The sequence below is a fragment of the Ammospiza nelsoni genome, chromosome 15 (genome assembly GCF_027579445.1).
Source record: "Ammospiza nelsoni isolate bAmmNel1 chromosome 15, bAmmNel1.pri, whole genome shotgun sequence".
Taxonomy (NCBI): Eukaryota; Metazoa; Chordata; class Aves; order Passeriformes; family Passerellidae; genus Ammospiza; species Ammospiza nelsoni.
This window is the reverse complement of record NC_080647.1, coordinates 18,801,117-18,813,893: the sequence shown is the minus strand read 5'-3', so window position 1 is coordinate 18,813,893 and position 12,777 is coordinate 18,801,117. Positions and strand designations below refer to the sequence as shown.

At 55.0% G+C, this 12,777-nt stretch overlaps 1 protein-coding gene across 6 annotated transcripts in view; it reads right to left on the bottom strand.

The window, feature by feature from the left end:
- Positions 1 to 607: 607 nt before the first annotated feature.
- ZNF185 (zinc finger protein 185 with LIM domain) overlaps positions 608 to 12,777 on the bottom strand; it is a 30,710-nt gene continuing 18,540 nt past the window's right edge. For 2 of the 6 annotated variants that reach the window (XM_059483255.1, XM_059483259.1), the window contains 13 exons: positions 12,437 to 12,520; positions 11,908 to 12,015; positions 11,066 to 11,158; positions 10,585 to 10,665; positions 9,659 to 9,811; positions 9,061 to 9,168; positions 8,718 to 8,813; positions 7,658 to 7,735; positions 6,361 to 6,429; positions 4,781 to 4,861; positions 3,491 to 3,593; positions 2,848 to 2,946; positions 608 to 2,126 (listed from right to left, as the gene is read on the bottom strand). In XM_059483255.1, the coding sequence (XP_059339238.1) occupies positions 2,848 to 2,946; positions 3,491 to 3,593; positions 4,781 to 4,861; positions 6,361 to 6,429; positions 7,658 to 7,735; positions 8,718 to 8,813; positions 9,061 to 9,168; positions 9,659 to 9,811; positions 10,585 to 10,665; positions 11,066 to 11,158; positions 11,908 to 12,015; positions 12,437 to 12,520 (1,153 nt within the window). In that variant the 3' untranslated portion in view covers positions 608 to 2,126. The remainder of the gene's footprint in view (positions 2,127 to 2,847; positions 2,947 to 3,490; positions 3,594 to 4,780; positions 4,862 to 6,360; positions 6,430 to 7,657; positions 7,736 to 8,717; positions 8,814 to 9,060; positions 9,169 to 9,658; positions 9,812 to 10,584; positions 10,666 to 11,065; positions 11,159 to 11,907; positions 12,016 to 12,436; positions 12,521 to 12,777) is intronic. The other 4 variants (XM_059483256.1, XM_059483257.1, XM_059483258.1 and 1 more) reach the window with 4 other exon arrangements.

Genomic DNA, 12,777 nt, shown 5'->3' with positions numbered 1-12,777 from the left:
CCCAAAGCTTTGGTGCATGTAATGTCTCTTCAGGACAGTTTTATCAAGGAACAATAAAGCTAGCAGCATTCTTTGACATCCTCCTCCCAGATGTGCCTGTTGAACCCACACACAGCCTCTGGCACCTCCTGATAAGAAGCGTTGAGTGTTTGGCAGTCACCAAGGCCATGTGCTACAAGCAGAATCTCGTTTTTGTACCACTTGGCCTGTACACCACATCCAGCACTGACACTGCTCAAGGTCTGTCCTGGTGTCAGCTGGGCTAGTGTTAATTTTAATTTTGTCACTGTTAATTTTCAGATGCTCTGGAGGTGTTTGGTCTGTGCAGAAGATGGGATTTCCAAAAGCATAGGTGCCTGTGCCACCATGGGAGCTGTAGTGCCGGGATGGGTTTGCCTCCACCTCTGCTCAGTCTCCACCAGCACATTTCATACCCTTTATTTATTTGATTTCATGTGAAATAATCTGGTCAAGATTTGTCCCCACAAGCAGCAGAATCCCAAGAGAAGTAAGATCTTTTTGTTAAAGAAAATGCACCTCATCCATCATGTAGGAAAAATCTGTGTGCAGGTGACCCTTCTCCACAAATACCAGGAAGATTCACCTCTTTGAATAATTCATTTGTTTTTTATTCATGGGGTTAGCAATTCTTCAAAGCTCAGACCAATACAAATTATAAAGCATAACATTTTTATAATAGCTGCGGGTTCCCTTTAGGTGATACATGTCTTTAGGGGGAAAAACCCCTCCTGTCAAGGAGTTGTGCAGAGCCAGAAAGTCCCTTCTTAGCCTCCTTTTCTTCAGGTTGAGCCCCTTTCCCATCTCCCTCAGCTACTCTCAAACAAACAAAAATTCACATGGGGGATCAGGGTTCCTTTTCCCCAGGTAATCACAGGATTTTAGGAGAAGTTTGGTTTTCAGCAATTCTTGGCTGTGGGGATGGGGAAGCCCTGGTTGCCCAGAGCAGCTGTGGCTGCCCCTGGACCCCTGGAAGTGTCCAAGGCCAGGCTGGACAGAGCTTGGGGCAACCTGGGATGGTGGAAGGTGTCCCTGGGCATGAACTTTAAATAGATGGACTTCAACTCCTTCCAGCCCAAAGCATTCTGGGGTTCTACAGTTCCATGATTCCTGATGCTTCCCATGAGGAGACAGTAAGTCTTGAGGAAACAATAAGTCTGGACACTTTTAGGACACTTGAGCTTCAGGTTTCAGTATTCAGCATTCCCAACCTCTCAGCTCTGAGTTAAGGGCTAAAAAGACACAATTCTGATTTTACTGAGTGCAGCACCTGCTGGAAGTTCAATGTCGTTAGTGACCATTTGGGCTGTGAATAACCTACGGCCATGAGAGGTCTGGGCAAAGCCCTGGTGAGGGGGAAAGTGGGATTTCAGCTGAGCAGAGCTCTTTGTCAGGAGAGGGAGTTGAGGTGGCCCTGCTGTGGCACAGGACACCTGCCCTCAGAGCCCAGGGAAGGACACTTATCTCCCCAAGCAGGCAGCAGCCACAAGTGCTGCTGCTGCATCCTCGGGGAAGAGGCAGGAAGGGGAATTAAAGCTGACACACCATTAGAATAGAGTTTGCAAGTGCTCCTGGAATCCTGGAGAAAGCAAATGGAAATCAGGCAGAAGCTATTTCTAGGCTGAATTTGGGGGTGAAAGATGCAGAAATAGGCTTTTGCTAAGGAACTAAATTCAAACCCTCCCAAGAATCCACATTTAGTGTTTAAGGCTCCCAGTGTCTGTGTGCCAGCTCGCACAGCCTGGCTGCACAGGGGAAAGAAATACAAATATCATCAGGAGAGATCGTGGCAATGAGCTGGGATAAACCTGAGGAGCTGATTCCGGGAGCACTCGGGATCTTCATGCAGCTAAAGCCAGGCCGAGAGGGGCTCAGCACCTCTGGAAAACGTTATCTCTGAGGAGGAGGCTGCCTTATCTCGTTCCCATCACTCCTGTCTGGTGCAGGTGACAGCATCAACCAGCAGGTGCTGAACTCATCCACGGCCACGGGGCAGCGAGAGGGAGGAGAACTCGAGGGAAGCGGGAGCTGTGCAATCTCAGCCGGTCAGAGCTGCGTTATTCCCGGGCGTGCCGCCGGGCTCGGGCTGCATTCCCAGCTCCAGGGCCCTGCAAGCACACAAAGAGCGGCTGGGCACGGGCTGATCCCGCCGGGAATGCGGCCCTGGAGGGCGGTGGGGCGCCTCAGCAGTCACATCCCGTTGGCAGGTGCGGGGAGCAGCGAGGCAGGAGCCCCGTTCCCCGCTCCTCCTCCTGCTCTGTGCCGGGAGGCACCGGGAGCACACGAGATCTCCCAGCCCCACACAGCAGCTCTGGTCGCTTCCAGATAATCTGACAAAAGCAAACGGTGTCCAACCCGCTCCTGTCGACGTGTTGGAATGTACAACTCTACCCGAAGGTTTTCCCCGCAAAGGATCTTTACTAAAGGAGGAGCTGTGTCCCTGTCAGGGGAGTGTCACAGCTCCGAGCCGCCCGCAGTCCCTGCGCGGGGTCAGCCCGGGACACAGCGAGGAACCTTTAGCTGCCTTCCGTGGGGACGCTCCACCTCTGAGGGCATTTCTGTCATCACTCAAGCCAGCCTCTGCCTGTCAGCCCCGGGAAGCCACCACAGCCTGTTTGTCACCGACATTCTGGCTCCAACCAACACCCCCGGGACAGCGCGAGTGAGTTCCCAGCTAATGCTGCAGCGAGGTCACTGCTTCCCACTGAACAGCCCAGGAGCATCCCTGCCTGGCCACCCTGGCAATGCGAGGGTTAAATGCCCTTCACCAGTGAACCCTGAGCTCTCACCCAGGGGCGTGCTCTCTGGAAAGGGGCCCTGGAAACGCACCTAGAAGAGCTTCTCGTAGCACTTGTCACAGTGCACAATGTCCCGGTGGATGAATATTTTATCCAGGAGATCTCCCATTGCTTTGTGGCAAATTCCACACTGCCAAAGGGAAAACAAGGAGGTTGGACAATGGGCAAAACCCTACGCAGGAACAGCAGAAGGGAGGGGGCAGAGGCTCTGCATAATTTATTAAAAGGTGAGAATGCAACCTTTGAGGCTGCACTTACCTACAACAGCCAAATGTCCCTGCAGGCCTCTTCCTCCCACACTCCCCATCCCTCCTCCCACCCTCCCCACATCCCCACACACTTTCCTTGGAAACCCTGCAGGGTTTGAGGATTCAGCCACCTCCACTGGAGCACAAAGAGCACAAAGCAGCAAGTCTGCCCCAAGGACAGCGGGACAAGGACATGAGGGTGTTCTGAGGATGCTGCCAATCATAAAGAATTCTCCTAACATTTATTCAAGGACCTGAAAACCTCTCAGGGACACCTGTGACTGCCTGACTGGTTTTGTCCCAGTGTGAGGTGAGGATTTGGCACACGCCATGTGTATCCCTCTGAAAGGCTGGGGATGGAATGTGCAGGAAGATCCCTGCTCCCAGCCCTGCCATTCCCAGCAGGCAGGCAGGCTCTGGCCTTACCCTGAAGCAGTACTCGTGGCAGTGGATGTTCAGGTGCTCGATGATGATCTTGGGGCAGTCTCGGATCTCCCGGCTGCAGTAGCTGCACAGGGGCTCGCTGGACCTGGCAAGAACAGGGCAGGGGATGCCTCTGGGATGCTCTGTGCCAGCACTGGTGCCAGGGGTTTATCCCAGCCATCAGCGCTGCTGTCCATGAGCAGCCTGCTCCCACAGGAGTGACAGAACAGGAACTGTGCTGCCCCAGGGGTGCCCCACAGCAGTGGAGCAGAACAGATCTCAGAATCCTACAGCTGTGGAATCATGGGATGGTTTGGGTTGGAAGGAACCTTAAAGCTCATCCAGTTCCACCCCCTGCCACGGGCAGGGACACCTTCCACTGTCCCAGGCTGCTCCAAGCCCCAGTGTCCAACCTGGCCTTGGACACTGCCAGGGACCCAGGGGCAGCCACAGCTTCTCTGAGAACCCTGGGCTAGGGCCTCCCCACCCTCTCAAAGGAGAATTTCTTCCCAATATCCCATCTAACCCTTCCTTTAATCAGTGAGAAGGCATTCCCTTTTGTCCTGTGTCACAGACATCTTTTGTGAAAAATCCTTTCTTTAGGATTTTTCCCTTTCTTTAGGATTTTTCCCTCTTCTGAAAGGCTGAGGCCCCAGAAAGAGAATGTAAGCAATGGTTATCAGCTGCTGTGGAATGCAACAGGTGCACCTGTGATTGGCCCATGTTGCATGCTTACAATTAAGGGCCAATCAGGGGCCAAGCTCTCTGGGACAGAATCAGAGAGAGCTCCTTTGTTGATTATTCTTTTTCTATTCTTAGCATAGCAAGCTTCTGAACTTTTCTCTCTATTCCTTTTAGTGTAGTCTTAATGTAATATATATCTTGAAATAATAAATCCAGCCTTCTGATCATGGAGTCAAGATTCTCGTCTATCTCTTCACCCCTGAGGAGCCCTTGCAAGCCCAGCAACAGTCCTGTCCCTCCAGGCCCTTGGAAATAATCCCTTTCCATTTTTCTTGCAGGCTCCCTTCAGGCACTGGAAGGCCACAGTTAGGTTACCACAAAGCCTCTCAGCTCCAGGCTGCACAACCCCAATTCTCTCAGCCTTTCCTCACAGGAGAGGTGCTCCATCCCTCTGTCACCTTGGTGGCCTTGGTGTCCATGTCACTGTATTTCCATTTACTGTGTTGCTGTTCCACAAAAACACCCCAGTGGCCTCAAAAAGCAAACCTTGCAATCATTTCTGATGGAGAATTTGATGAACCTGCCCAGGGCAGCCCCACCCTGTCCTACCTGTGCAGGGGAGCACTGGACAGGTAACTGTGGTGGCTGTAGCTGCTTCTCTCCAGGTCACTCAGATCCACAAGGCTGCCACTGGGGAAGGAAGGAGGGAAAGATCAGCCTTGGCAGTGATATGTGGGAAGAGAATTTTGGATAGAATCATAATCCAATGACTTGGAATATCCTGGCTGCCTGTTCCCTGGGGAGAAGGTCCTCCAAGTGCCTTCCCAGAGAGGACAAAATTCCCCTGGCCTCACAAAGGCCCTCATGTTTGCATCTGGCCCCTACAAATAGCAGCTTTCCACTGCTAAAACTCCAAATCCTGCACTATTGTGCAGGAAAAGGCACAGAGCACATCCCTGGTTTCACCCCTCCCTCACCCAGCTGAGCGTTCCCTTCCCTCCCTGCCTGAGTTTCCTGGATCTTTGGCTTGTCTGTGGCTGCTGCCAGCAGCTTTGCTGAGCTCTGGGACAGGCTGGAGAGGTGTGGGGAGTGTAATCAGCTCCCCCAGGGATGCCAGCAGAGCGCTGAGGGAGGAAAATGCCTGCAGGGAGCCTCAAACTGGTGTGAATTGGTGCCACATCCCTGTGAGGGATGTGCATGGGGCCAAACCCTGCTCTTGTCACCTGGGGCCACTCTGGAGCAGCTTCACTTGAGCATAGCTCAAAGTACTGAAGACTTAAGCTTGAAAATGGTACAATTTAACTTTTTAAAACTCATATAATGGAAGTTTTACTAGTGAGAGCCCTCAGCTTCCACATTCTCCTCATGCCTTCCAGTCATTGTTTACAGGTGCACGGTGAAGCCTCCCAGTGCCAAAGCTGCAGTGTGGTGTTTTCACCCACCTCAGAGACCAAGCCACCCCAGGAGGAGCTGGCCTGTCCCCTGGGAGCAGTGGGACATGGGTCCTGCTGTCACCAGCACAGCGGGAGGAGAGGGCAGGACCCCCAGAGCAGAACCTCCCCTCGGAGCAACCCCCGGGCTGGTCAGCTCCAGCTGCTCCCTCCGGTGGGATGTGCGGGGCAGCAAAGTCAGTGCTCTGCACAACGGTGTGACACACGGCTGTGACACCTGGGTGTGACACATGGCAGTGACACATGGCAGTCACACCGGGCAGTGACACCCGGCAGTGACACCTGGCAGTGACACCTGGCAGTGACACCCGGCAGTGACACCCGGCAGTGACACCTGGGTGTGATACATGGCAGTGACACCGGGCAGTGACACCGGGCAGTCACACCTGGCAGTGACACCTGGCAGTGACACCCGGCAGTGACACATGGCAGTCACACCTGGCAGTCACACCGGGCAGTGACACCGGGCAGTGACACCGGGCAGTGACACATGGCAGTGACACCTGGGTGTGACACCGGGCAGTGACACCCGGCAGTGACACCGGGCAGTGACACATGGGTGTGACACCGGGCAGTGACACATGGCAGTGACACCGGGCAGTGACACCGGGCAGTGACACCGGGCAGTGACACATGGGTGTGACACCGGGCAGTGACACCGGGCAGTGACACATGGCAGTCACACCGGGCAGTGACACCGGGCAGTGACTGTCCCCAGCTGTCCCCAGCGTTCCCTACCTGCCGTGGCGCGGCGAGGCTGCAAAGCCGCCGGTGTTCACGTACTCCTTGACAAAGAGGATCCCTCTCCTGGGAAGACGGGAGGCATTTGCATGAGAACAGCGCGGCTGGGGCTCGGCTGTGCGCCCCGGACACGGAACGCGTGCGGGGAGGCTCGCAGCGAGCGGGACGCTGTTGTTCTGCAATAAATCCTGCACATCGAGCATTGTTGCTAAATACCAACTCCTCTAATTACCCCACCAAAACAAATCGAGTTAATTGGGAAGAATGGGATGGATAATGTAACCCTTTCATCCAGTTATGGGTTTGAGGGATGTCTCTCGCAGCTCCCGTCAGGATTAGGCACACAATGGGCACAATGGGCACGGGAGAGCTCCCGGGTACCGCCGAGCCCTGTGGCACAGCGCTGCTCCCCGGGGCTGCTCTGCCTCTGCAATATCCCCGGTGTTTCCAGCCAGTGTAAACTGCTGCTGCTTGTTGGGGATATTTTTATCTCCCTTGTATGTTCCTGCCTTTTTCCCATCCCAGCTCCAGAGTTCCATGTCCCACCCTGATGCAGCTCTGTGCAGGCCGAGGGGAGCCCTGTGCCCCCCACCCTCCGCCTGCAGCCCTGACAAGAATTAATCAGCCTTTTTCCATGGTGCATTTCCACTGCTGCCTAAAAGCTGGGATTAATCCTCCCTTCTTACACTAAGACCTGTCATGGCTAAGGAAAGAAATCTCTTTTTTTTCCTTAAACTGCACATGGGCTCTTTCTATGTCATGGAATCATGGAATCATTAATGTTGAGAAAGACCTTTAAGATCATCAAATACAAAACATCATGGTCACCACCAAACCATGTTCCCAAGTGTCACATCCCCACATTTTCTGGACACTTCCACCACCAACCTCAACTTCCCCTGGCCCAGCCTGGGGCCGTTCCCTCTGCTCCTGTCCTTGTTCCCTGGGAACAGAGCCTGACCCCTCTGGCTGTCCCCTCCTGTCAGGAGCTGTGCAGAGCCACAAGGGCCCCCTGAGCCTCCTTTGCTCCAGGCTCAGCCCCTTCCCAGCTCCCTCAGACACTCCTGGGGCTCCAGCCCCTTCCCAGCTCCTGGATATGCTCCAGCCCCTCAGGGTCTGCCTTGTGCCCTGGATTCCATGTGGGACCCCAGCAGTGCCCAGCAGGGGGACAATCACTGCCCTGACCCTGCTGGGCACAGTGGGTGGCACCAGCCAGGTGCCAACGCTGCAATTCCTCCCAGGCAGGATGGCCCCACCCTGCAGTGAGGGGATTGTGCCCCCCTCGGTTCTTTACCCGGCAGAGCTGGAGTCAGGCTGGTACCCAGAGCTGTGGTGGGAGCTGCAGAGCCTCTCACTGGAGCTGGAGAGGAGCCTGTGGAGAGAGGGAAAAGTCTGTGAGCCATGGCAGGATCCAAACTGGCCACCAGGAGAGTGGCTGCCACTGCTGGGAGGGCAGATGGACAGCACAGCCCTTGGCCAGACCTTGTCATGGACCAAACCAACCCCTTTCTCCTTCTACATCTGCCACAGGACAAGATCCTGTCCTGGAGAAGAGATTTGGGGATGTCTCACTTGTAGGGCCATGAGGCAGAGGATGCCATGAGATCTTCCAATGAGGATGGGCTGAGTGAGTGGAGCCTGACTGGGAGCAGCCAGGGGGGACAGGACACAGGAGGGACTGCAGGAGATGGGAACATTCCCAAGACCAATGGAACTGTCCCCAGCTCAGTAATTTGAAGGAAGAATGCAACAAAACTGTGGAAAACAGCTCTGCCCATCCCCTCAGCAATGAGACTGGAATGATCCAAGGATCTTGTGCCTCCCCTTCACCCCCACAACCCCTCCTTGTGACAGATCCCCCAGCCTTGCACTGGGGGCTGCATGGAGCACCTGACAGCACATGGGTGGGCTGGCACTGCCAGGAGGGACTGCCAGGAGGGGCTCAGGATGATGGAATTCCATACTGGATACCCCCTGCCCCTTCCAACAGCCTTGTATGGGAGCAGTTCTGGCATTTAATCATTGACATTCTGGGGACAGCGGCCCTCTCTCTTTGCTGTGATCTCTGTTTTCCTGTAGCAAAGGCCAGCTCCTGGCCAGGAACCAGCTCCCCATTCTCCTGTCCCTCTCTTCTGGCCTCCCACACAGTGAAAAATCTCCAGGGATTTTTCTGGATGTATCCCAGACACTCTGCTAGGCAGCTTTAGCTAGGAATGGTTTAAGAGCTGGTCTGATCATACATCCACTCCCTGGAAACCAATCCTCCCTCTCTCAGCTCTTGGCTGTGCCTGCTGGCTCCTATCTCATAAATTCCTGGGGAATTTCCCTCGGAGCCCTCGTGACTCCCCATTTACCTGGAGCTGTTAGAGTTTAAGCTGTCCATGTAGAACGGCACCCTGTGGCTTCTCTGGGACATGGACATGGTGGGATCTCTGGGAAAGGAGTCATGGCTGGGGAGAGGAAGTGCAACAGTCTCAAGCTCAGTTTGGGCACCTGAGGGATCCTCACACAGGGTGGGATCTGGGCTGGAATCTCCCTGCTGGGCACTGACCCCTCCCAGGGCACACCCCACACCTGCTGACAGCCAGGGAATGAGCAAATGGATCGGGACACAGGGACACTGAGGACAAAGGGACACTGAGGGGAGTGGCAGGGGGAGGTCCCTGGCTGGGGAAGGGATCCCAGCCCCGCACTCACCGTCCTGCAGGGGGGCTGAGGTCCCCGAGCCCCCTGGCACTGTCATACCAGCTGCTCCTGGGGCTGCTGCTCCCATAAACATTCCCTTTGGGATCTGGGCCGGGCCTGCTGGGGGACACAAAGCCCTGAGCACACGGCAGTGGGAATCTCTGGGTCCCCACACTGGGCTCACACTCACTGCCTGCTTCTGGCACTGCCAAGCCCTGGCACAGTGTGCAATCCCCATCCCTCAAAGTGCCAGAAAATGTGTGCATGTGGCACTTGAGGCTGTGGCTTGGTGGTGACCATGGGACACAGCTGATGATCACAGAGGCCTTTCCCAGCCACGAGAACTCCATGGTTCCATCATGCACTCCCCCATGCTCTGCCCCTGTGCCAGGTCTGTGCTCCACAGGGACAGCAGGCTCCAATCCCAACACCTGAGCAAAGCCAAAGCATTCCCAAATGGATTGTCTGGAGAAGCTGTGGCTGCCCCATCCCTGGAAGTGCCCAAGGCCAGGCTGGATGGGGCCTGGAGCAGCCTGGGACAGTGGCAAGTGTCCCATGCCAGCAGCTTTCCCAGTCTCTGCATCCTTCATCCCCAAACCCAACTCCTCACCTCCTGGTGCTGAACACCTGGCTGTCCACATAGCCTGGGATCCTGTGGCTGGGCACAGAGCCCCCAAAGGACTGGCGCTCCTGGAACAGGGGCACGGGGGGCTGGGGCTCGTGGGCACTGCCAACACCCTCCTGAGAGCTGAATTCTGACCTGCTGGAGAATGAAAACCAGTTTGACCATAAAGCCAAGGGGTGTCTTTGCCCTGAGCAGCTCCCACGGGTGTTCAGGGTGTGCTGAGGGTGGATCCTGCCACTTCCTAAGGGAACAGGGAGAAATGGGGCACCATGGTGTTAACAGAACCACAGGATCAGGGGATTCCAGAATGGTTTGGGTTAAAAGGGACATTAAATCCCACCCAGTGCCACCCCTGCCATGGCAGGGACACCTCCCACTGTCCCAGGGTGTCCCAGTGCCCAGCCTGGCCTTGGGATCCAGGGATCCAGAGTGAGCACCCTGTGCCAGGGCCTGCCCACCCTGCCAGGGAACAATTCCCAATTCCCAACATCCCATCCATCCCTGCCCTCTGGCACTGGGAGCCATTCCCTGTGTCCTGTCCCTCCATCCTTGTCCCCAGTCCCTCCTCAGCTCTCCTGGAGCCCCTTCAGGCCCGGGCAGGGCTCTGAGCTCTCCCTGGAGCTGCTCCTGTCCAGGAGAGCACCCCCAGCTCTCCCAGCCCGGCTCCAGAGGGGCTCTGTGGCCTCCTCTGGGCCCTCTGCAGCAGCTGCAGGTCCTTCTGATGCTGAACTGCAATAATTCCTGTGGGAGGTCCCTGCAGGGCTGTGCTCCTTCCACAGGGAAAGGTAGCACAGAGCCTGCATTGGTTCTTGAATTGCCCAGGCCAGGAAATGAGCATTTGGATGCCTTGGGCAGGCCAGGAAGGAGAGTTGGAGGTGTGTGAGGGATGTCCTGGTGCCCTGGCTCTGTACCTGTCCCTGCGGGGCTCAGACTCGTTTGCATGTGGAATCTCTGCAGCTGGGATGCTGCTTCCTCCAGGAACAGAGCTGGACCTGCCAAGACATGAGACCTTTATGGGCTATGGAAGCACCCTGAGCACAGAATTCCTGTGGGATGGAGATGCAGCCCCTGGAGAATCTCCTGCCTCAAGGGAAAAATGAAAACTGCAATATCCCTGTATGGAAATGTGCCAGATAGAATCATGGAATCACAGAATTGTTTAGGTTGGAAAAGCCCTCTAAGATCATCAAATCCAACCATCCAGCACTAACCCAAGCCCTCAAATAACCCAAAGTGATGTGAAAAAAAAAAAAAAACAGATGGAAAATCCAGACCTCTTAAGAAGCAGGGCTGAAAGGAAGGACCTCAACCACAGCACCTTTAGTGCCTCCTCCAGAGCCCCCTGCAGCAAATTCCTCCCACCAGGACAGGCAGTCCCATTATCACTCTTGCCTTCTTGCAGTGCTCTCCTCACTCTGCACACAGGATGACAGTGCCAGGTCCCTGTCCCTGCTCCCAGCAGTGTCCTGGGAGCACAGCTCAGACCTGGGGAGAAGAACACTCTGCTCACCCTCTGACTCCAGGTGTTCTCACTGACACACCTGGGAGGGAGCCCAGTTTAACCAAGAGCCTCAGTTCTTCCAGTTTAGGTGGAAAATATGGGCAAAAGAAAGGAAATCAGTCCATAAATTCCTCCCATGTGGACACCCAGCCCTGACTGGGGAAGTTCAAAACCAGACCCAGCATTACTATGGAGCTCAATGCCAAATTTTATTGCTTATTGTCTCTCCCTAAACAACCTCTGCTCCCAAATTTAAAGTCTAGGAAGGCACTCCTGGCTGTCCAGCTGGACAGGGTTTGATGGCTCCAGCTAAGGATGATGTTTTCTCCCAAGTTTTGTTATAAAACCGTGGTAAAAGGTTCATCCAATAGAAGCAGCACTAGAATCAGGCACCAGCAGGCCCCAAGTTGCACTAGAGGAGGTTTAGGTTGGATATTGGGGAAAATTTCTTGATGGAAAGGGTTGTCATTTCCATTTCTTCATGGAAAGGGTTGTCATTTCCTGGAAACGTTCAGGAAATGTGTGGGTGTGTCATGGAGGCCATGGGTTAGTGCTGAACGTGGTGATGGTGCTGGCTGATGCTTGGACTTGATCTGAGAGGTCTTTTCCAACCTTAACAATTCCATTGCTCTATGAAAAGGAGAACCTGGGAGGGTATTTATCAGCAGGGGGGAGATGCCCAAGGAATGATCCCTCATCCCACAGAAGGCAGGGGGAATATCCCATTCCTTACCCAACCCTGCTGGGCTCAGTGGGATCCTTCAGCCTGGGGGGCTCTGGGGGGCTCTCATGGCCAGGAGCTCCTTGGGCCCTCTCAGTGAGGCTGACTGAGTCCAGAAACCTAAACCAGACATCCAGGGATGGGAAAACCCATGCTGGGATGGGCAGAAACCCATTCCCTGGAGAGGAGCAGGAGCCAGTTTGGCCAGAGCTGTTCCAAACATTCCATATCACCACGGCTAGATACCCCAGATCACCAACCCCAAACATCCCAGATCACCAAGGCTAGACATCCTGGATCAACAACCCCAGACATCCCGAATCACCAACCCAGACATCCCAGATCACCAACCCCAAACATCCCAAATCACCAACCCCAGACACGCCAGATCACCAACCCCAGACATTCTGGGTCACCAACTCCAAACACCCCAGATCACCAACCCCAAACACCCCAGATCACCAACCCCAGACATCCCAAATCACCAACCCCAGATACCCAGATCACCAACCCCAGACACCCCAGTCCCCCCAGTCCTCACCTTGTCTCATCCCAGTAGGGCTGGTGGTGGGATGGACCCTCAGGATTCGTGGAGCTGCTCCTCTCCTCATAGCCCAGGTCAGAGCTGGAAACCAGAGCAGCCCCCATCACATCCCTAAAGACTGGCACCTGGCTCCTGGCACTGCTCTGCTCCCCCAGCCAGCTTTGTGCCAACCTGCACTGGGGTTTTCTCTAGGGCAGCCCGTGTCCCTGTGCTCCAGCTGCTGCTGCAGCATCCTGCATTATCAGGGAACTGAAAGGGAGTGACTGACCCCCAGTGAGAGCACAGGAGGAGGAAAAATCTGGAGTGCTCAAAGGAGATGGAGGGGGATACAACACAAA